Genomic DNA, 24,455 nt, shown 5'->3' with positions numbered 1-24,455 from the left:
ATCGTTTGCTCTCTTGTTCTATGAACATTGATGCCTTGTCAAATTCCAGCCCAGGGTTATTTATGTCTAATATCAGTCACCATCCCTACTCAAATGCAGGTGAGCAGAACTAAAGGAAATCATGCAGTCAAATTAACCAGGTCCACTGCCAATTTATATCAGCCAACTTCAGTTAAGCCCTCCCTATAACAAGGCAAAATTTTTAGTGATCCCAGGGAAAATCATCTCAATATTCCTTCAGATCTAGACACATCTAAACAGATCCAGCAGTACAGCAGAAATACCCAGTGAAAAACTAACTAGGTGGGTTAAAGGGATAACCCAATTTAAATGGAGTAGAAGGGTATACTTATCACAGATATACCACTACAACTTTACTAATACCTCTATAGATTGGCATAGATTGGTCAGGTAGGGATATGCCCAAAAGGCAAAATCTAAAGCTTATCTGGAACTGGTTGGTCATAAAGAATAGGGATCATGGGGAGAAAATGAAAAATACAAGGAATTTTTATTTTAAGTGGGGGAAGGGTATGATGGGGAAAAGGAAACTTAGATAATGGGATGGTTAGAAACAGAATTTAATTTACCAGTGACAAAAAATGTTCAAGATATATAGAAAGATCTTTTTTTGGAATAAAAAGAAAGAAAATGCCTGTTGACTTGTGGGATTGCTATAAGATATCTCTTTAAAAAATTGCACCCTTTTTTTTGCTATCTTCCATCAGAAATTTGGCTACACGGGGTATTCATCTTTAAGGGGACAAGTATGCAGAACTTCCATTCCTCATTTTATCAACCTGAAAAGGGACATGTCATGAACCTTCAAATGATTAAACTAATTTTGCAAAATCTAGTTATAGGTCACATCCTCATTAACCATTATTTGAAGGATTCATTATATTTCTTTTGAAACTACTAAGTCTCCTTTATATTAAAAGCCTAAGGACCATCTTAGGCCCCCATTCTAGAAGTAACTTAAAAAAGCAATAAAACAGTGACAAATAATGGGGTAAAGCTGAGGGCTTATAATTGGGGAGAACTTAAACTATTTGCTATAATTCCCATTCTTGTTTATCTTTAATTTTATTATTCTCTTTAATAGCCTTAATTTGTGTAGAGCTCAAGGCATTCTTCAAAGAAACTTATCAGGCAGCATGCTTTCTACCTATTACCTATTAATCCCTGCTTCCATTAAAAATTGACCTCTTCACCTGAGTAATCAAGTCTTTCAAATGGTTCTGTGCTTTGAAGGCAGTTTTTTAAAGATTAAATGGTAATTTGCCTCTTTCTCTACCTGCCAAATACATAAGGACAATTTACTTTATCCTCCTTTCATTGGCAATCCAACCTTTCCAATTAAATTATAAGAGCTAGTAATGTGGAAATTTATTTAGCTAAATCATGTAGAGATGTATTGAGGGATTTATTTTTCAGGCTTAGGTTTGGGTTTGGGGGGGATTTTTACTCACTAAGAGTTAGAGGAATAGAGAAAGGTTCAATCAATACAATAACTGTTACCTGAAAAAATAAAAATAATGAATTGTAAAAAATTAATAAGAGTTATGGAACATTTTTGGCATAAACTTCCTCAAAAATATCTTATAGCAATCCCACAAGTCAACAGGCATTTTCTTTCTTTTTATTCCAAAAAAAGATCTTTCTATATATCTTGAACATTTTTTGTCACTGGTAAATTAAATTCTGTTTCTAACCATCCCATTATCTAAGTTTCCTTTTCCCCATCATACCCTTCCCCCACTTAAAATAAAAATTCCTTTAACCATAGTGCCCAGATTACAAAATATAAAGAATTGATCCTATCACATTTACTCATTGTCTCTAACCTATGCTATAAAATCTTCTATTTGTCCTTCAAAACCCTTTACAACCTGACCTCAGACTACCTTTGAGCCTGCATGAGGACTCGAGGAAGAGACAAAAGATGATTAGGCCATGTGAAGGAGTTGTGGGATACCTTGCCATCTGTGTAATAAATGTCTCTTGATTGATTGACATATAAAAAAGAATAAAATAGAATAATTAAATAAGTATTCACGAAGTATAGTACCCTTTTCAGAATATTCTCAACTCACTTTTGAAATTTGGGTCTCCATGCTTAACATATATTAGACTACTTACCATCTAGGGGAGGGTGCAGGGGAAAGGAGGGAAATTGGAACACAAGCTTTTGCAAGGTTAATGTCAAAGAATTATCCATCCATATGTTTTAAAAAATAAAAAGCTTTAATAAAAAATAAATAAATGAATGAATAAATAAATAAATAAATTATTTGGGTCTCATGGTTCCAGATATGCTCTGATTCCACACTCCTAAAACTACAGCTTAGAAGCCTCCTCCTCCCAAATGTATCTACCTTTATCTTAGACCAGAGGTGTCAAATTTACAGTCCAGGGGGTCTCATATGGTTCAAAGCAGTCCTAAGTGCTGCCAAACCAGATTAAAATATAATTTCTATTTGATTTTAATGTTTTGATGTGTTAATTTAAAAAAAGAAAACCAAATATGGTTTTCTAAGTCAATAAGCAACCCAAAGAAATCCTCCTGGATGGTTTGGTAGGCTTCATTTCTACTTTAGTTTGACACCACTGCTCTAGTCACCCAGGTTAGTTCAAGGCAAAGACATTTATTGAAATGGTCTAGAGGAGGGATTCCCTGATCAAATCCCCACTACATAAGTACCTACTGTGTGTCAGGTACCATTCAAAGCAACTGGTATACAAAGAAAAGACAGACATAATTCCTGCCTTCAAATAGCTTGTGTTCCATTGGGGAGAGGGGGAAGAAGGAGAGAACAACATGTACATAGAAAATTAAATACAAAATTTGTTACAATGTAATTAACACCGAGAGAGAGAATTTTTCTCTATGAGATGGCAACTGAGATGAATTTTGAAAAAAGGGATTATAAGAAGTAAAGGTGAAGAAAGAGTACATTATAGATTTGGGGAACAATGTGAGCAAAAACAGAGACAGGAAATAGCTTATGGAAAAGGAATAGCAAATCTGAATAAAGATTGAAATATTATTTTTCACTTTTTTTCTTTTTTTTTTGTTGCGTCTTCTTTCACAACATGACTAATATGGAAATGCATCTTGCATGACTGTACATATATAATGTCTCAAATTGCTTACCATCTCAGGAAGAAAGGAGAGAAGAGAAGGATAGAATTTGGTACTTGAAAATTTTAAAAATTAATGTTAAAATGTTTTTTACATGTAAATGGGAAAAAATAAAATGTTATTCAAAAAAAATTTTAAATGAAGAAACAGAAAGCTAAGCATTTTAGTCTGGACATATACTTTATAGTGTTTTCTCCATTAGATTGTGAATTTCATTGTTTTTTGCCTCTTCTTGAATTCTCATTGCTTAGCATGATGTCTAGCTCATAGTAGATACTTAGTAAATGTTTATTAACTGACTGAGAGGAAATCACTGGTCCAGTCCCCTCCACTTCACCCAGACAAAAGTATTGTTGCATAATTTTGCCATAATTTATTTAGCTTTTAACCATGTTTTTGTGAGAGGATGATTTTTAGACTTTGTGAACATTCTTGAAGCAGTTTTTTGGTTTGTTTGTTTTGCTGTTTTGACAATACTTTTTACAATAAATTCACAGCAGTGGAATTAATAGGTCAAAGGTAGTGATTATTTTTTTTTAACTTTTACTGCATGTTACCAAATTGTTCTTCCCCTAAAAATTCTGCAAATTTGCAATTCTTTGCATTGAATGACTATGTTGGTTCTTCTATAGCCCTGTCAGCATAAAATTGTGCTGCTTTTAATTATTTTTTGCCAATTTGGTAGATGTGCAATGAAACCTTCATTTTGCATATTTTTGATTGATAATAAAGTTAGACTTCACTAACATTACAAAATTACTAATAATTTGTCTCTTCTAAACAACATCTTCTGATCACTTATCCAGTATAAATGGGGTCTTTTGTTTTTGTCAGAGCCTAATAATTCCTTATGTATTTTAGATAGTATTCTTTAGATATCTATCATATTTGCTATTAATATTATTTTATAATCTTCTATTTTAATTTTTTGTTGTACAGATATTTTAATTTAATGTAGCCAAGAATATCCATCATCTCTATAATAATTCTTTGTATTTGTTAAATAGGAAAAAATTATTATCCTTCTATAATGTAGTTAAATACATTATTTACAACCTTGGAGCCATTCTTAAGTCCTCCTTCTTTCTCATTCCTTATATTTAATTAGTTCCCAAGTCCTCTTGATTTTTGTGTATCTCACATATGCCCTTTTTCTGTATTCATAGGACTACCACAGTAGTCTATATCCCTGTTTACTTCATACTTAGATACTGCAATATACCCTGCCTTCCAAGTCACCATTGATCTCTTTGAGTTGTCTTTATTTCTTTTCTGATCATTTCCAATTTCCAAAATGATGCTCATAAAGCATATTGCTCCCTGATTTATGAAGACACACTCCAGTGGCTTCCCTTTGTTTTTAAGATAAAATACAAAATCCTCTGCTTGGCTCAAAGTTCTTTTAAAAACTTCTACTTTCCATATGAGAGAAGATGGAGGGGAAAAAAAGATACAGGTAGAAATCATCTTAATGATATGAGATTAGAAAGAAAAGAGGGAATTCACAGAGAATGGCCTCATTTTTTCTCTGTGAAATATGAAACGAGGTTTTCAGTTGAACACATTAGGGGAGATGAGGAAGATGTGGGAGGTTTGAGGAGAGATGAAAAGTGTGGAAGAGCTGCTGTGGAGTGAAATAGTGAATTGATAATGGAGGTATAGTCAGATTGCCTAACTGCAATAAGATCCCAGTTAGAGTTATATGACAAAAATTTGTAGTAGGCTCAGTCATAACAGTTGTATGATTTCCTCTAATTTTGTCCAACATGTGTGTGAGAGCAGAGACTGCAGATGGTGGGAATGATCCAATGCTAGGGCTCGGTAAGGTATAATCAGATAAGATAAGGCGAGCAGGGGGCTCAAGAGAAGAGGAAAGTATAGAGTTAAACTAGTTCACTAAAAGGTCAAGATGGGGAGGAAAGAGGAAAAACTAGTAGGGGGAAGATGACCTGAGAGACAACTGAAGGGTGAAGGAATTAGATATGACAGCATGCATGGAGAGGAGGGTTTGGTAAGGAAAGGCAGAGGAAGAGGAAGAAAGTCAGTAGATTGCGTTCAGATAAAGATATTTTGGAATTCTTGAACACGAAGATGTACACTTGTGAGTGATGAAAACATCAAGATTATGACCTTTTTTGTGTATGGAACGGAGAGTTAAATAAGTCATGGGAAGTGGATAGGTTGAGAAACTGAGTGGATAGAGCATTTGAAGGAAAGTCAATATGTGTGTTGGAGTCCCAGAGGGCAAGAGCTGGGGAGGAGAAAAAGTCTAAAGCAGGTACTGAACTCACTGAGGAAGGAAAGGAAGCAGGTCTGGAGATAAGTGACATCATTTTGATTGGATGGTAGTGAATTCCTTGTGTGGAAATGCAGCTTTCCACCAAATGGAACTTGCTTTGGTTGCCTTGAACAAAGAAACTAAGTAACTTTTAGGTGGCAATACAGATAAAGCACAAGGCCTAGAGTCAAGAAAAACTGAGTTCAGATCAGACCACAGAAAACTTAGTAGCTGTATGATCCTGAATAAGACATTCTAACCTCAGTTTCCTCATCTATAAAAAGGGGATAATAATAGCATCTACACCTGAGTTTAATTCTTCTTCAGGTACTTACTGTGTGACTCTGAGCAAGTCACTTAACCCTGCTTGCCACAGTTTCCTTATTTGTAAACTGAGATGGAGAAAGAAATGACAAACCATTCCAGTATTTTGCCAAGAAAACCTAAAAGGGGTCAAAAAGAGTCGGTAACAACTTAAAGGAACCGAACAACAACTCCCAAGGTTGTTGTGAAGATCAAATGATCTTTTAAGCATCAGAAACTGGAAGCCAGCTTGACTAGGGGCTTCATGAATCTATATATTGTACCATATTACTTCTCATTTAATAGAAGATTATAATGAAATTAAAACCAGCAATTATGAGAAATATGAAAAGACTATGAAAAAGAAGTTGGAGAGATGGAAAAGAAGCAAAAATAGAACCAGAAGAACAGAATATACACCAATTACAACTATACAAGAAGAAAAGTAAATGATAATGAATGAATCCTACCAAGGATAGCTGACCTGACCTAGAATGAATGAAAGAATCTTGCTGGAAGCTGAAAGGGAATGACTGAAAAATTGTCATGATATTTTATTATTTGAAATTAACTAAATTAAATGAAAATTATTAAAAACAAGAGATTAAGAAGGAGCAGACAGACAAATAGGACCATCAGGAAAGGAAAGTGTCATGAAAACTTAATGAGATTAGAGAATCCAGAACAAGATGATCAACAGTGTCAAATAATATAGAAGTTTAGGACTGAGAAAAGATATCCATATATTTATACATATGTAAGTATATTAAATATATAAATACATATATGTCTATATACTGAATATATAAATACACATATGTATATATGTATGTATATGCATGGAGAAAGTATGAGCATTTATTAAGCAGTAACTATATGTTAATCACTGCGTTAAACTCTGGGAGTATAAATACAAGCCAAAAAAAAGAAGTTCTTAAGCTCAAGCCTTACATCCTAATGACAGAAGACAACACATAAAGGAGAGCTAAAAAATGTGAGAGGGGATTCTGAAAGACCAGGGAAGGCATTCCCTTCTGCCACTTCCCAAATGTCTTACTCCCTTATCTCACTGGATCCATTCATGTTAACAAAACACAGTTCTCATCACCCTTGACTGCTGGGCTGTCCAAGTACTCATCTAAGATCTGATAACTTGATAACAAGTGGGCAGCACTGAGAAATTAGGGAGGAGTTTATTCTGGGGCTCAGAAACTATTAACGCCTGACAAAGAAAAGAGCACTGGTCACATAAGAGGAGCCCCCAAACATGAAGAGGTCAGGTCAGCGCTTCCTGGTAACATTCTTCTGGGTCCTCAGTATTCTTTGCCAGGCTGAAAACTCATGCCCAGGTAAGCAAAGGTAATTCCTTTATAGTTATGATTAATTTCTAAGAACAACTCTCCTTCAGGAAGAGCCACAGGGAATGATTAATGAGTCTTCATCTCTTTTTCATGACAGGGGACAGGTAAAATTCTCCCATTTCCCAGGGACCTCCTTTCCTTCCCAGACCAGAAAACCTGCAAAACTGAAGTTAACTCTAAAGATTGTTGCTGAGGCTAATGTGATCATGAATCCTCAATCTATAAAAATCCCAGGCTCACCAGGCAGATTTCAGAAAAACCTGGAAAGACTTATGAACAGATGCTAAGTGAAATGGGCAGCTAGGAGAACATTGTAGTAACATTACTAGATGATCAACTATGATAGATTTAGCTTTTCTCAGCAATACAGTGATCCAAGACAGTTCCAAAAGACTTATGATGGGAAATGATATCCACAACCAAAAAAAGAACTATGGAGTTTGAAGATTGAAGCATCCTTGTTTTTTCTACTTTTGGTTTGTTTTGTATTTAACAATATGACTACTTTTAAAAAATATGATTACTGTGGAAATATGTTTACATGATTGAATGTGTATAACCTATATCGGATTGATTGCATCTTGGGGTGGGGGATGAATGGGAGGAAAGGAAAAAAATTTGAAACTCAAAATTTTACAAAAAATGAATGTTGAAAACCATCTTTACATGCAATTGGGAAAAAATGAAATGCTATTTACAAAAAAAAAAAAAAAAAAAAAAAGCCAGACTCATTAAAAAGATCAAATGTGAATAGAAATACCCTACCTCTATAACTATACTGAAGATTCTTCTATGCAAGAGAATTCTTCACTTTGTAAAATAATTCCCCACAGTACTCTTTTTTTAAATAAAAGACTTCCTTTGTGTGTGTATGATACAATCCCTCACGTGAACAATTTTTTATTGTGTAAAGAAAGGTCACCTAGTATCTGTATATGTATCAATTAAATATTAGCAATTTCAGAGGATCTTGCTTACATTCAGTTGAGGTTTTCATTTATTAGGACAATGAAAATAGTAGGCCTTTAATATTATTGGTTAAGTGGATGGTACAGAATAGTAAATTTTCTAAAGTTTGCCATTACAATGAAATTCATTCAGGGCTTTCCTTTCTTCACAATTTTGATTCAGGTAACTAATTATTGATCGCAGAGAGACAGAATGAATGGAAAAATAAAAAATAACTTTTTTTAAATAGTAATATTAAAAACATTACCACAAATGAAGTATTAACTCCTTTTTATTCCCATGGAGAAAACATGCTCAATGTGATAACTTGAGGCAGAGAATTACACAATTATTTCAAGTAGAATCTATTCTGCTCCCTCCACCACTTTAAAAAAAAAAAAGAAAGAAAGTAGCAGCTTTTTGGACCTCTCAGCCTGAGTATAGGCTATCATTGCATATTTCAGAGGTGAAGGTGACAGGTCTGGAATCCTCAGAGAAGGTCCTCATAATCCAAGGATGCTCAGGAGTTCCTGGACCCCCAGGGCCCAAAGGAGAAAGAGGAATTGCTGGAGAGAGAGGTATGTGATCGCCTTTGAAGAACCTTTACCAGAAAGTGGAGAAGAAAAATACATAAAAGGAGAGACATTGGGAGGAGAGGGAAGGAGTAGAAGCAATAAGGAAAAAAAAAAAAAAAAAAAAAGAAGAGAAAAGAGATTTAAAAGATCTCTCTTTGTGTCCTTTTCTTCCAGCTCTCTCTCACTTCTCTCTTCCTTTCCTCCCAGAGCCCAATAAGCTAAACTTTGCAGAGCTCCCCTATCTCCATCCCATCCCACTCCTGCCATTGGATTCAAACTAAGCTTTGGCATTCATCCTTGGGTCCAGAAAAGTTAAGACTGCCCTTTCCCACCCCACTTAAGTGGTAGTCAGAAGTCTCATCTCTGGCCTATTAAGATCTTAAGTTTTCATCTTTGTGTTTCAGGACTGAAGGGTCCTCCAGGAAACCCAGGTAAAGCTGGCCCAACTGGAAGCAAAGGTAAAAAAAATACAATACCTCTACATCTTTGATGTAGCTAACAACAAAAGCTCACCAGTACCTACCTTTATTTCAATTCATCAGCTACTTATAAAGTGCCTTATTTGTGTGAGGTACTGGACTAACTGCTGTAGTGTCATGTAAAAGGGTGGCCAATTTATATATCACTAAAAGGGAAAAAATTTGGTAGAATCAAGAGTAGAACTTTATTTTGTTCCACAACCAGAGAGAGTTATCACCTGCTTTTTTTTTTTTTTTTAATCTAGAAGTGGAGAACTTTTTAAAAAGAAGTACAGATATGGTCATTTGTTTTGCATTTTGTCAAACCTTCAACCTTGAAAAAGTAGGGAACTGATTTGTTTTGCAGATTCTAATGTTTTCTAATTTGATTATTGAAGATAGAAGACATTGTATGAGAGCATGGCACCTACTGGTGAAATGAGGTATTGCTACTTAGCTCTGCCAAACTTCTATAGATTCCTCTTTATTAAATAATAGAGTTATAATAGAGTTTGGAGGTCAGTTATGAATACCCAGATTAAAGGAGGAAAAGAGGGCTGCCAAGTGCAGGAGAGACCCTAGTCTCAATGCAATGATAATATGATGATAGGAAAGTTAAAATGTTTCCTGGAGCTACATAACAATTCTGATCATCTTCCCCAGAGGTGTCAAACAACTCATACCTGAATCCTTGCTCAAATTAGGATACTTAGGGCAGTGCTGATCATACTTGCTCAAGCACCAAATTGGAGGTATAAGGTACCAATATCTTTGTGATTTGGAGACCAGATTAAAATGTAATTGGGAAATTTTTAGCAAAATAAATAAAAATGCAATAAAACATAGATAATATTACATTTTAAAGCACAGGGATTTTTATGTACATATTAATCACTCCTGTTTTTAAAGTCTGACATCATTGATCTACAGTATAACGCCATTATGTCATGGTGCTGATGACCAACTTAGCTCTTAACTCTCTAAGAGTTTCCACTTGAGTCTCTGGAGATTTATTTCTCTGAAAAAGAATCTCCAATTTTATAATGAAAGTTGAAGGGGAAATGGTATTCTCTTTTTAGAAATTCCTTTTGCAGCATATTTTTGCTGAGAGATATCTATTATTTAAAGAGGAAAAGTGCTATCATTACACACACTCCCAAGAGATATGAAGCGTGTACATGTGCACATACCCATAAGTGTGTGCACACACATACACACATACACAAGTAATGTGGAGTCCTCATAGTACTTAATAAATCTAACTTTCTCAAGTGAGGAATTCCCACTGGGATGGAGAAACAGGTCAGGAATGCCAGACTAGTGACTATACTTTAGATTCCTGCCCAAGATCCTGATATATCTTTGGTTTTTATGATTTTTATAAAAGGTTCCCAGGCACACAAATGTTGGTGGATACAAAGGAAAGGGAACCGAGACAATTTAAAAGAATCAGAGGACAAGAGATCCTAGAATGAGATACACTTATATTCTTTCTGAAATATATATTCACCGAATCCTGGTAGTAACTCCAAGAGGTTAGAAAGTCTATCTCCTACCTCCATAGAGGCCTAAAATTAAGCAATCTAAATAAAATTGGATTTAGCAGACTGAGGACATACTGGTGGAAACAGCATAGGCATTAAGGAGATAATTCAGGTGTACAAATGGAATATATATATATATATATATAAATTTTAATATATTTATTTGGGATAAGTATAATGGTATACTCTCTGTTGGTTCACTCCTCTAATCTCACCCATATAAGCAAGTTGAGTCTTCAGCAGGGAAGCTGCTATAACTATTCTCATGGTTCTAGTAATTACCTTGAGAATGGCAGGTAGTAAGAAGATGGAGAAGGTATGGATGTGTACTCTTACTATTGTTGCTCCCAAGTCTCTACCAGCATACTCCTCAGATACACAATTAATTTAACAAATGCATTTACTCAAAAGGCAAAGCAAGAACAATAACTGCATAACATTTCACTCTCAAACCTCAAATATATAGCATGTTTAGGAAGAATATATGCAAATTTAAAGTAATTAGTAGTATGACATCTGTAATTTTTTAAAAAAAAACATACCAAGGCAACTTAGAATTCTGGAAATGTAAGCATCAATATCTTTTTTTTCTCAGGGCTCATCCTCACAATGGTTCACTGATAGGTATGTCAGATGGACACATGGCTCTGCTGGGCTAGTCCATTATTATAGGTCAAGACCACTATTCTTCTAGAATGGGCAGCTTGTAATTATATAAATGTGTATACCTGTATTAGATTTACATATATTTTAAATATTTAACATATATTGGATTATTTGCCACATAGGGGAGGAGACGGGGAGAGGAGAATTGAAATACAAAGTTTTGCAAGGGTCAGTGGTGAAAAATTATCCTTGCATATGTTTTGAAAACAAAAACCTTAAAAAAAATAGAATGGGCATCTTGGCTGTTGTCATAATATTGTACTCCTTCAGAAATGGCAAAGAATCTTAATCTGAGATATGTAGGAATTCTCCGGATCTGTTTCCATGTCTGGGCTTTTCACCTCCTAGACAACAGGTGTCAGGACAGAAGTGTATAACTTTTCTTCTATCAAGCCCTGGGGTCTTCCTTTAGATCGATCTACTTTCCCAAATCCCATGGTCTTTTCTCAATCCTCATTCTCCTTGACCTCTCTGTAGCCATCGACACTGTTGCTCACTCTTTTCTCCTTGGTTCTCAGGACACCCCTTTCTCTTGGTTCTTCTCCTACCTGTGTGTCCTCAATTTCCTTTGCTGGCTCCTCCTCCAGACCACACCTTCTAACCACAGGTGTCCCTCAGCATTCTGTCCTGGACTCCCTTTTTTTCTCCTTCTATACCACTTACCTTGGTGATCATGTCAGTTTCCATGGATTTAATTACCATCTCTATATTGATGATTCTAAAATCTACCCTTCCTGCCCCAATCTTTCTGCTGACCTCCAATCTCACATCTCCAATTGCCTTCCAAACATCTTAAACTGGATGTTCAGAAAACATTTTAAATTCAATATGTCCAAAATGGAACTCATTGTCTTCTCCCCACAAAACCCTTTCCCTTTCTAAATTTTCCTGTCAATGGTATCAAGGGCACCTTATCCTCCCAGTCCCTCAAGCTTGCATTCTCAGAGTCATTTGGGATTCCCTACTGTTTCTCACTCTCCGCATCCAATCTGTTGTGACAACCTGTCTGTTTAACCTTGGAACATCTCTCATTTGTGCTCCCTTCTCTCCTCTGACACTGCTATCACTCAAGTATAGGCCCTCATCACCTCATCCCTCATTACTGCCCAATAATTACAAAGAATTCTGGGGTTTAGGGTTGTCCAGTTTTTAATTCTAAAGTTCTCTCTTTGATTACATGCAAGTGAGCAGGGGGGCGACAATGCACAGAGGTAATCTTTGTCCTAGATAAGTGCTTTGCCCCATCTGGCTGCTTTCTTAGTGTTTTTCATATTCAAGTCTCATACTCCTTTTCAATCAGTCTCTGAAAGGGGGCATAATCTTGCATAAATGTATCCCCCCAAAAAACACAAAATGTCTTTAAATATCCTCATGTTCTGAGGCAATAAACAGTTAACTGATATACTTGCCCAAGATTTCCCAGTGAAATGGGTAAGAGCTCACTGGTTGAGTCTCAACCTCTTTATGTCACTGAAATCTAGGCCAAGATAATGCTTCTGAGCCTGATTTCAACTTGAGAACACACACCCAATTCTAAAATTATCTTTCCACAAATTCTTTTTCGAAAAAGTATCCTTTACACCTGTCCTCTATACAATAAAGTTCTCTTTTTTCCTTTCTTCTTTTCTTCCTCCCCTCCTTCCATACCTCTTCTCCCTCTATACACATAGAGACTCAAACCCTTATCTATGGATACTCTGCCCAAAGGAATATAAATTTTGGTAGCTAAAACCTAGCAAGATGTCTTGGGGTTTATAGGTTGGATGTCTTTTTAATCTTAGACTTTAAACCCAAATCACTCCCCAAAATAGTCCAGACCATGACACATGTAGTCATTTTTTGAATTCTAATGGCTCAGAGTAAGTATAAATAACCAATTGTTTCTGTTTTGCCCAGAAATTCTGATGGTCTTCTCCTTCCAGATTGATTTTATTATTCTTAACTAGGTAAAATAAGCCATTTGGGGGCTTATTTTCACCTTAGTTTTAATCACTGAATGGGCATTTTCTCAGACAAAATAAGACCTGGGGGGAAAAAACATACTTTGTACTGTGTCAGGGACCATCTCTAGTTTTTCTGATCTATATCTTACCACTGGACCACAATGGCTCTGGAGAAGAGAGTAAAGCTGTTGATCTTGTACAACTCTCCCTCACTTAAATCCAATTTATTTGTGCAAGTCATGACATCTCTTTCCTAATGTCATAGACTTCTTCAAGAACATACAAAGTACTGCTCTACCCTTTATGCAGCCCCAGAGAATAAATCTATATTTGGAGCCAATATATGACCAACCAGGGGTACCAAGAGGAAAAGAAGAGGGAGTTCATTCTCCTGACTTGATTGCAGTTCATTCTTTAGATTGTTAGGCAAATTGATACTTCTTCCCTTACCAATTGCATAACTGGACAGACTCCATGAATATAGGTAGTTGGTAACTCTTCCTGGTCATAATCAGCATCAAGAAAATAAATTCCTAGAACAATAAGCAGGGAAGGGCTTCTCCAGAACAGCCAAGAATTAAAATTTATTTTTCTCTTTCAGGAGAAAAGGGACCCCCAGGGATGCTATCTTCCTTTGGTAAGAATGTTCCCCATAATTATCCATAACAAATTTGGAAAGCTGTGTATAAAAAGGGGGGAAAACTCTTCAGTTTGAGGGGATCCCAGACTCCAAATTGTAGAACTCTCCTGCCTTCACAGTACAATCCTGACATTGTGACATAGGTCCTAGGTGGTGCTGTGGATAGGGCTCTGAACCTGGAGTCTGGAAAACCCAAGTTCAAATCCAGTCAGATACTTCCTAGCTATGAGACCCTGTGTCTGCCTCAGTTTCCTTAACTGTAAAATGAGAATAATAGCAGCACCTAGTCTCCAGAGTTGTTGGGAGGACAGGTGAGATAATATTTGTAAAGTGCAAAGCACTGTTCCTGGAATATAGTACTCATCCTTTCCCCTTTCCTCCCCCACATCCCCTACTCTTGACCAGCTCTTCCCTAAAATTTGGAAAGCTCTTGAAAGGAAAGAATTTTCTCCGGTTATGAAGCTCTTTAAAATAAGTTTAGAAAATGGGCCCGAGTGTCCAGGAGACACTCCATCCTCTATGGAAGAATTGTTCAGTGCTTCACTTGTGTCCAACTCTTTGTGATTTTGTGGCCCATAACACCGCAATACTGTCTGTGGGGATTTTCTTGACAAGGACACCAGAGGAATTGTCATTTCCTTCTCTGTAGATTAAAGCAAACAGCAGTTAAATTACTTGCTCAGGATCACACTAATCTGAGGCCAGATTTGAATTTGGATCTCTAACTCCAGGCTAAGTGCCTTATCCATTGATCAGTTACCCCATGGAAAAATTATCACAATTTTTAAAGTAGGGAGGTCAGAATTTAGAGAGAAGTGACATTTGAAAGAATTAGTTCTGTGATAAAGCATCTCTTCTGAGTGTCTCTGGAGAGCACTGGTTTATTCTTGATTTGTTGAGAACTAAAAGAAGGATGGAGGGGCAAAGAACCACCAAAACAGGTGGGGAAGCCAAGAGGAAGAACCACAAGCTCTGATACATAGTCTTGGGGCAAAATCAAAGGAGCTAATATGGACCTTGTGTCCCATGTCTCTCATCCTGGTTTTTGTGCCTTGTGTCACATTTGGTCCTCTGAACTTTGCCCTTTTTTTCCCTTTCATCTCCAGGGGCAAAGGACCTGGAAAACATGCTGTGTAAGAATGGTAAGTGTGGCCCTGAATGGCAGGGGAAGCAGCTGAAAAATATCACCAGCTTTGGAATCAGAGAACCTTGAATCCAAAGCCCACACTACCCATGTGACTTTGGGCAAAAAATTTAACTGTTCTGGTTCTTTTTCCTCCTCTATAGAATGAAGGGGTTGGACTAGGTGGCCTTTTTTGGTCCTTTTCAGGTTAAAATCTATAATCCTGTGCAAGTGGCCCCTCCAAAGATAGAGCACCAGCTCTCAGGACAATGCCCAATCAAGAAGAGCATCCTATAACATCTGGGTCTAGGGAAGGGCCACACAGCTCCATCAGCCTCTAGAATACTTGAGGGAGAGAGAAGGACAATGGATGTGACTTTCACCATCACTTTGTAGGCTTGGTTTTATAAAGCTGGCATTTCAGAACTGATTATTTTGTCTTTGACTATGTCTGAGCATAAAGTAGCTGCCACCAGGGGAATAATTTGGTCTAGGTCAGGGTAGGGACTGGACATGTGATCTCATCAGTATAGTGAATTTCTGGAAAAGGAAATTCTCTCCTTTAATGAAGATTGTCACTTTTGCTTCCATTCAGTCTTAGAAGGTTGTCTAGGGCACTAAGACATTAAGTGCTTAACTTAACCCCAGTATTACAGAGTCAGAGTATGTCAGGCAAAACAAAAATCATGATTCAGATGCCAGCTCTCTATGTACATTGCCACACTGCCTCTTTTCAGGTTATAACTAAAAACAAAACAAAACAAAACAAAAAAACAACACAGACCTTGCTCTGAAGACACTTACAATTGAGTAGGAGCAACACAACATACACATTCTTAAGTGTAAAATGAGGTAAACAAATAAGGAGACAGAATTCTATAAGAAACTTGAGGAATTTAGAGATCACATTCAATTGAAGAGAAGCAAGAATAGGAAAAGGATATGAAGACTCCATAAAACAGGTGGCCAAATCTTAATAGAGAAAGACTACAACAATAGGAAAGGTGCTCCAGAGATGGAGTGTGCTCCTTTAAATATACAGAAGGAAGTGATCAGGGTATAGCTAGTGGATCAATTTGGCTAGAAAATAAAGCACAGAAAAGAGATTAGGGCAAGATAAAGGTAGGTTGGAGCTATATTGTGAAGGGTCTTACATACAAAATTAAAGAATTTGCATTTTTTTCTGTGACCACTGAAGAGCCCTTAAAGGTTTCTGAGCATTGGAGCAATAGAATCAGACCATGCATTAAGGAGGTGAATTTTACTGCTGCTTAAAGGATGGATTGCAGAGGGGAGAGAAAGGAGGTAGGAAGGCCAGTTAGAAGGTTGAGTCAGAAGGTCAGAAGTAATGAGGAACTGAACTAAGGTGGTAAATGGATTTGTAAAGAGAGAGATTTGAAATACATTAAGGAGATAGAAATGATCAAACTTGGCAATTGATTGCAAACAGATTAGTGAAGGAGATGAGAATGATGGTTCCATCAACAAAAAAAAAAGTTTCTTACAAAAGTGAATGTTGAAAACTATTTTTACATTTATTTGGAACAAATAAGATCCTATTAAGTGAAAAAAATAGAAAAGTTGAAAAGGGGAAGGTTTAGGAGGGAAGATGATGAGTTCAGGTATGAACATGTTTTTGAAACACCAGTGGAAGCTAATGATCATTTGAAGATATAAAACGAGATCAGGGGAGAGATTAGAGGTAGAAATATAGATTTAGGAGACAACGGTACAGTGATAATCAAAGAAGCCATAAGAAAGGACTAAACTAGTAGAAGAGAGAAAAAAAAAAAAAGCAGGCCAAGGAAAAGGCCTTGTTTCATGTAGGCATTTTCAGTCTGAGCCAGACTGACCTCTTTCATCATTTGGCATTTCCCTCTATCTAGGACCAAGAACCTGCAAGGATCTGCTAGGCCAGGAGAAGATCCTGAGTGGCTGGTATACAATCTACCCCTATGACTGCACCCCCATGACTGTGTTGTGTGACATGGACACTGATGGTGGAGGATGGACTGTGAGTAATGAGCTCTAGGCTGGCACCAGCCCAAATCTCTTCCTTTTTCTATGTCTCTTTAAAATAAGGGAGTCCAGGACAGCTAGGTGGTGTGGTGGATAGAGCACCAACCCTAAAGTCAGGAGGACCTGAGTTCAAATTTGGTCTCAGACACTTAACACTTCTAGCTGTGTGACCCTGGGCAGAGTCACTTAACCCCAATTGTCTCCGCAAAAATAAAAAATAAGAGAGTTGGACTAGATATTCTCTAAGGTCCTTCCAGCTCTGACTATAATTCTATAGAAGGAGCTAACAACCCATGTTCAATCACACTTTGTGAGGATCCTGCTCAGAGTCTCTTTGCTCATCACTTAACCTTTCTGACAGATGCTATCATAGAATCTAAAATCAAGAAACCAAGAGCGAAGATGGGATTCTCATTGATCCTTTTGTCCAGTGGTGTCAAATTCAAATAGAAACAGAAGACACTAAACTGTATATTGAAGGCCATGTATTGACTTGTTTTAAAATTTGAGATATGTAGATAGAGACTTATTCATTTATTTTCTCCAGTTACATGTTTAAAAAATTTTCACATATTGACTTCTAAAACCACATATTTTACTCTCTCTATAATTAATTGTAATTTTATTTATTTTGTTAAATATTTCCCAATTACAGCTTAATCTGGTTTGGCCTGCACTAGGGATTGCTGTGGGTCATGTGGATTATAGAAAACATGTTGGACAGTTCTACCATAATCCATTTTCTTTTTTTCTAATAAAGTGTCATTGAGCTGTCTCTAGATCGCTAGAAAAGAGGTTCCACAACTACAGACTATTATTTCTTTCAGTGTCCAGCAACACTTCTCACTGGAAAAGTCTCCTTCGGGTCTTACCTGACTTCCTTAGCAAAAGATTTTTGTCTCCTTTTATTCTGTCTTCAGGGAGATGGAGAATGGCTGATCTTAGTAACTTAGTAACATCATGTATTTGGAAGAATTAAGTTGTCCTTAGTTTTCTCTTCTCCAGGAAAAATTAGTCTCAAACTAAAACAAGAAATTGCCTAAGATTTAGTGGGAGATTATTCAGGATGGAAAGAACTTCTGACTATATCATCTTCCAAGAATAATCATAGAATCATAGACTCAGAAAAGACTTCAGATTTCATTTTTTACATCAAGCAATATCTGAACAGAATATCCCTTCAACTGTTTCCCAGACAACTTGGTATCCAGCATCTACTTGAAGACCTTCAGTAAAGGGGAACTCATTGTCTTCCAAGGCAACTATTAAACTATGGGATTTTTTTCCCCAATTACATATAAAGATAGTTTTCAACATTTACCTTTGTAAAATTTTGAGTTCCAAAATGTTTTCTTTCCCTTCCCTCCCTCCCTGCTCCTTAAGACAGCAAACAAACCAGTAGAGGCTATACATCTACCATCATACCAACATTTTTACTATGGGACTTTTTTTGCTAGTTACTGTAGGCAACAAATGCCAATAGCCAGCAAGGCAGGCTAGGCTGACCAAGTATTGGGAGAGAGGGAAATCTCCTCCCCACTCTTTCTGTGTAAATCTAACTTTCTTCCAATTCTTTTCCTTTCTCAAAGGAGAAAGACCTTTCTTTCAAATCCCACCTTCCCCAATGATGGCCATCAACTGGAAAGGGAAAGTACTCTTACCCATGCTTTACTCCTGACAGCCTGCCATTTTCATAGGCTCCTAGTTTATTTCTAGGATTATCTAAATCTTGAATTCCTATATCAAGCTTGCACGGTCTAGCAATGTTCTTCTCCCCTTTTGTCCTAATAGCTTTAAGTCAGTCCCCAGATCAACAACTGTTGACCCAACATTCTGCCACTTGAAATCAAGAATACTTCCTCTCTTATTTTTTCCCTATCCATGAGCTTTAAAGAACATGTACTCAGTTTAGTATTTCTGCTGGCCAACAGGGTTTTGTAAGTAGGCAAATAAGATCTAGAGTGAAAGCAACAGGTATGGAAGAAATTCTCACACACCTAACTAAGCAAGAGGAAAAGCAGTTTCACAAGGAAGTGGAAGAGGTTCTTTCCACACCTCTGTAGGTCTGGTTTCTTGTGTTAATGTTCACCTCTCCAGAGCTTCAGATCCCCGAGTTCCGTTTCTGTATCCCAATGCATCCCCATACAGTCAGGGAGAGTTTTTTGATAGACTCTCATAGCTTAAATCTCTCACCATGCTGCTTGCTACCATCTCAACTCTACTCTCTTTCTTCTGGTGTATTTGACTCCTACTTCAAAGTCAAATCACCCCTTTCCCAAGTCTGTGTGCTCCCAAAGCCAGGGTATATTCTACTGGGGCAAAATCTCTCTATGACTTATACTGATTGCTTCTGGTTCTATCCTCTAGAATGGTACAGAATAATCCTATTGCTTTATCCAAATGACAACCCTTCAGGTACTTGAAAATAGATACCATATCCCCTGTCTTCTTCTTTTTTTTTTTTTCAGATTATACAAATCCACCTCTGTTCTCTTCTCTTCTTCCATTGCAGGTTTTCCAGAGACGAGCTGATGGATCTGTGAATTTCTTCCGGGACTGGGCTGCATACAAGAAAGGCTTTGGAACTCAACTAGGGGAATTTTGGATGGGCAATGAAAACCTCTACCGCCTGACATCTCAGAGTAAAAACCTCATCATCTCTACCCACAGTCCCCTGGATCCAGGCAAAGGGTCCTCACCCATAAATGCAGGCCATTAACAGATTAGGGTGGTCCTGAATGGGATGATAGAAAGAACACTAGAAAATTTCCTCTTCCCTAAAAGTATCTCCCTACCTCTTTGTCACAAAGACTAGAAGCCTACCAACCCAGAATCACTCCTTTTTTGTTTTTTTGCTGAGGCAATTGGGGTTAAGTGACTTGCCCAGAGTCACACAGGTAGGCCATGTTATGTGCCTGAGATCAGATTTGAACTTAGGTCCTCCTGACTACAAGGCTGGTACTCTATTGGGCTACCTAGCTGTCCCTCCCAAGTTATTTTTAATAGTATTTTATTTTTCCAAATAAGTGTAAAGATAGTTTTCAACATATATTTTTGTAAAATTTTATGTTCTAAATTTGTATTCTAAATCCCCCTCCCTTATCTCCCTACTCCCCAAGGCAACAGAGAAAATCACTCCTTTAGCTCAAAAGGGGCTCTAGGTGTTTGTTCAAGCAATTCCATCCAACACTTATTAAGTATCTCCTACATGCCACATTTTGTTTCTGTGAGGCTTTTTTCTCACACAGACTTTCTCTAAATATAGTAATTTAAACTCTCTACAAATATTAATATAACTATTCACATGCTAAATGTGAGCTCACAACCATAGAAGAGCATTAAAAACTGATGATATACTTACTAGTGGGGAAGTGAAAATACCTAATATTGACAGTATCAATATAAATGAAACTGGAAAACAAAATAGACAGGCTATGCTCACGGACAAATATGGGGACATTTATGGATCCAACTTGTCATAAGCCCTGAGGGTTGGAGAAACCCAAGCAGCTTTATTAGGGAGAAGTAAATAAAGGAGAAATGTAACAAACTAAAGCAGCTGGCCTAAAGGCAAACAGGATAACCTTAGAAAGGAGGAACTGGCTAATAGAACACAATTTTACACCCTTTCTAAACAGGAAACAACGAGCTCCGAATTGACCTCCAAGACTTTGACCAAAACCAATATTTTGCCAAATATGCATCATTCCAGATTCTAGGAGAGACAGAGAAATATAAGCTGATCCTGGGAAACTTTTTGGAAGGGAATGCAGGTAGGTTATCTATGTATCTCTTACAGGTAGAGGGCTCCAGGGAAGAGGTAAAAGGTCATATATTCAAATATCCTGTCCCTTAAGAAAAAGCATTGCTTTTTCACCACCTTGACCCCACAATTCTGGCTGCCATTTCTGCTTCCTTAGCCAGAGCTTTTCACCTCTCTATAATCTACAATTTAGGCATAATGACCAAAATGTAAAATCTCTGAAAGAACTCAAAAAACATTTGTTCCATCACTGATCTTGGAAAAGTTAAGCCTCAATTACATGATCTACAAGAAGTTAGATTAGATCATCTCTAAGATGTCCCAGTGGGATGTGATATTGTGATACATTAAAAGGAGGAGGTCACAGAACCTCAGGAATTGATGCCCCCTCACTCCCCTACCCACCCCCCACCCCTGCATGTGAGGTACTCTATGGCATATAATGGCAGCACAAAGCTTGATGGCAGATTTTGCATTTTAGAAAAATTTCTAAAGGTCACAGAGCTGGTCCATCCCCAAGAACAGAAAAACCTAAGAGGGATGATTATGTACTAGAAAGGGTTAGTTAGAGAAAGGTACCATGAAGGGGGAGGCTTGTGGAAATTCAATGAGACATTATAGGGTATAGGTAGAGAAGATAGGGGGTAGATTATTTGGGAGCAGAGAAAGGCCCTGGATAACACAAAAAGCTGCTTCCCTTAGAGGTATGTAGAAAGTACTTAATAAATGCTTGCTAGCTTCTTTCCTTCCTTCCTGTATAATTAGCTCTAATGATTTCCCTGAATTCAGTACTACATACTGAACCAAGATGTTCCACCAGCACTTCAGACTCTCCCCCAGTAAATCTGCCCCTACTCCCAGCTTTTCTCCTTCTGTCAAGAGCACCACTATCTTGTTACTCTCCTATCCCCTGATGCAGTTAATTTCCAAGCCTCTTCAGTTCTATAAGTGGAAAGGGAACAAGCAAAAAAGTGCCTACTATTGCCAGCCATTGGGCTAAGCACTTCACATATGTTATTTCATTTGATCCTTATAACAACTCTGTAAAAAGTAGGTGCTATTATTTCAATTTTATAGTCTAGAAAACAGAAATAGAAATTAAGTGACCCTTTCCCAGGGTCGTACAACTAATAAGTGTCTAAGGCTGGATTTGTACTGAAGTCTTCCTGATTCACCTAGGCCCACCACTCTACCCACTGAACTACTTAGCTACTATAACATCTCTCAATTTTGTCCTCTTTACTTCCAATTCTACCACCCTCGATCAAGCCCTAATCACCTTTGACTTAGACTACTTTAATAGCTTTTTAAGTGATTTCTTTACCTCCAGTCTCTCCCCTTACTCATCCTTTAAACCATTCCCAAAATATTCTTCCTCAGACATAAATTTGATCATGGCATTCTTTTTCTAAAAAATGTTAATGATCCCCATTGCCTCTATCATAAAATGGGAAATCATTAGTCTATTTAAGGCTCTTTATAGTTTACCTCCAACTTGCTCATTTCACATTAGACCATCATATATCTTATGTGGCAGACAAACTGGATTCCTAAGTGATCCCTGAATTCAATATACTAACTTTTGCCTCTTTATTTTCCCTCAAGTTTTCTCCCATACCTGGTTTGCACTTGCTCCTCATCTCTGCCTTTCTTATCTTTTTTCAAGAATCAGATCATGTACCTCATTTCTATGAAGCTTTTATGATACTCTCAACTTCTAGTACTCTCTCCAGACTTCTATAATTTATGACTTAGGTGACCTGGAACAAGACAATTATTTACTCTGAGCTCACTTTCCTTATTTAAAAATAAAGAGTTTAAACTAGATATCCTCTGAGGTTCCTCCCCGCTCTAAATCATCCCTTATCTCTCATCATTTCTCTCTCTCTCTCTCTCTTTCTCTCTCTCTCTTTTCTCTTCTCCCTCTCTCCTCTCTATTCTCTCCACTCTCCTCTTTTCTCTCTTTTCATCTCTCTTCTTCCCCAGAGATGTTAAATGGCTACCCAATTTATGGCAAAGCCATAGGCTAGAACCTAGGTGCCCCTGCCCAATCAACTGCACATTTCTCTAATTGCCTTTGGGTACTTTTGGAATATCATAGGGGTAGACAGAGCTGGACAACTAAGAGTTTTGGTTGTACCCTAATCTCTGCAGGGGACTCAATGGACTACCACAAAAACAGGCCATTTAGCACCAAGGACCAGGACAACGATGAATCTCCATCCAGTTGTGCCCAGGATTTCAAGGGTGCCTGGTGGTTTGGGAACTGCCACCATGCTAATCTCAATGGGCTCTACCACAAAGGAAACCATGAAAGCTATGCTGATGGCATCAACTGGAAGTCTGGCAAAGATTACCATTATTCTTACAAGATATGTGAAATGAAGTTCAGGCCTGTCTAGCCCAAGATACGCTGCAGCTATTGAAAGAATTCAGGACCAGACTATTAGAAGAAGGAGCTACATGAGGAATTTTTGTTATTATTCCCAACCATAGTGTGCTTGGCCAAGATGCCACTGCTTTTTATTGTTTAGGGGGGGGGGGCGGGATTTAAAGGTAATTCTACATAAGTCCTAAAGACAAAGAATATCTTCTGCTCAATTTCCCTACCACCCTCTCCACTTTATTCCCATTACCATTATCCCAAAGCAAGTCCTCATCATCTCCTATCAATATTATCATAATAACCTTGTTAAGTGGTCTCCCTGTCTCAGCATTCCCCAATGCCTACATAGCTATAATACATATTTCTGCCCCAGAAATCTTCCCAAAATACAATTCTAATCCTGTTTGATGTTAGATGCATATACAGCTAGATGATTCCATGGTTATAACACTGGTCCTGCACCAGGAAGTTTTGTGTTCAAAGCCAGTTTCAGTTGCTAAGTGGCTGTATAGCTCTGGGCAAGTCATTAATATGTTTGCCTCAGTTTCCTCAATTATAAAATGGAGATAATCATATAAACTTAGTTCCTACAAGTTTGTCATGAGAATCAAATGAGATAATATTTGCAAAAGCATTTAGTACAATGCCTGGCACATACTAGGTATTATATAAATGCTTATTCCTTTCTCTTCTTTCCCTTCCTACTCAAAAACCTAAAATGGTTTCAGGTTGCCTACCAAATAAAAGCCTAATCTCATTTTAACCTTTGTTTAATCATTTTCTTTCATATTATATCACTATTGCCTGGTATGTCTTTTCTGCCCAGTAGAATTAGAATCTCAGCTTGAAAGGACCTCAGTGGTCATCTTGTACTAAATATATCTCTATCACACAATGGATGCGATGCATTGGATAGAGAGCCAAGCCTGGAGTCAGAATTCAAATCCAGCCTTAGACACTTAGTAGGATAAGTCATTTCACTTCAGTTTATCCTTATCTAAAAAACAGGGCTATTAATAGCACCTACCTCTCAGGGTCAGTTGTAAGGGTTAAATTAGCTAATTTTTGTAAAGTACTCAGAACATGGTAAGCAATATATAAATGCTAACTTTAATACTATTAGATTGTCAACTCCCTAAAGACAAACACTATCTTATGCCTCTTTCTGTATCTCTGGTACATGGCAAATAGAAATTTAATAAATGTTGATTGATCACTACATTTCATTTTTGTATAGCTCTCATTAGAATGTTTTTCTTTTATATTAAACTGGATTTTCTCCGCAGCTTCCAGTCATTGCTTC

The 24,455-nt window shown here is 37.2% G+C and overlaps 1 protein-coding gene across 1 annotated transcript; it reads left to right on the top strand.

Annotated features, from left to right (window-relative positions):
• Positions 1 to 6,931: 6,931 nt before the first annotated feature.
• LOC100914775 (ficolin-1-like) lies at positions 6,932 to 24,373 on the top strand. Its single transcript, XM_012554050.3, has 9 exons — positions 6,932 to 7,075; positions 8,500 to 8,613; positions 9,015 to 9,068; positions 13,823 to 13,858; positions 14,968 to 15,003; positions 16,871 to 16,998; positions 19,516 to 19,645; positions 20,642 to 20,776; positions 22,921 to 24,373. The coding sequence occupies exons 1-9, from the start codon at positions 6,994 to 6,996 to the stop codon at positions 23,166 to 23,168; spliced, it is 963 nt and encodes a 320-aa protein (XP_012409504.1). The 5' UTR covers positions 6,932 to 6,993; the 3' UTR covers positions 23,169 to 24,373.
• Positions 24,374 to 24,455: the final 82 nt, after the last annotated feature.

This window comes from Sarcophilus harrisii, chromosome 2 (assembly GCF_902635505.1).
Source record: "Sarcophilus harrisii chromosome 2, mSarHar1.11, whole genome shotgun sequence".
NCBI lineage: Eukaryota > Metazoa > Chordata > Mammalia > Dasyuromorphia > Dasyuridae > Sarcophilus > Sarcophilus harrisii.
Note: the sequence above shows the minus strand (reverse complement) of the source record. Positions and strands in the feature narration are given on the sequence as shown.

Excerpts from the sequence above, each read along its gene's own strand:
- LOC100914775 (XM_012554050.3), top strand. The coding sequence starts at position 6,994 with ATGAAGAGGTCAGGTCAGCGCTTCCTGGTAACATTCTTCTGGGTCCTC. Across the intron at positions 8,614-9,014 it reads AGGAATTGCTGGAGAGAGAG|GACTGAAGGGTCCTCCAGGA; the intron begins GTATGTGATCGC and ends TTTGTGTTTCAG. Across the intron at positions 13,859-14,967 it reads AGGGATGCTATCTTCCTTTG|GGGCAAAGGACCTGGAAAAC; the intron begins GTAAGAATGTTC and ends TTTCATCTCCAG.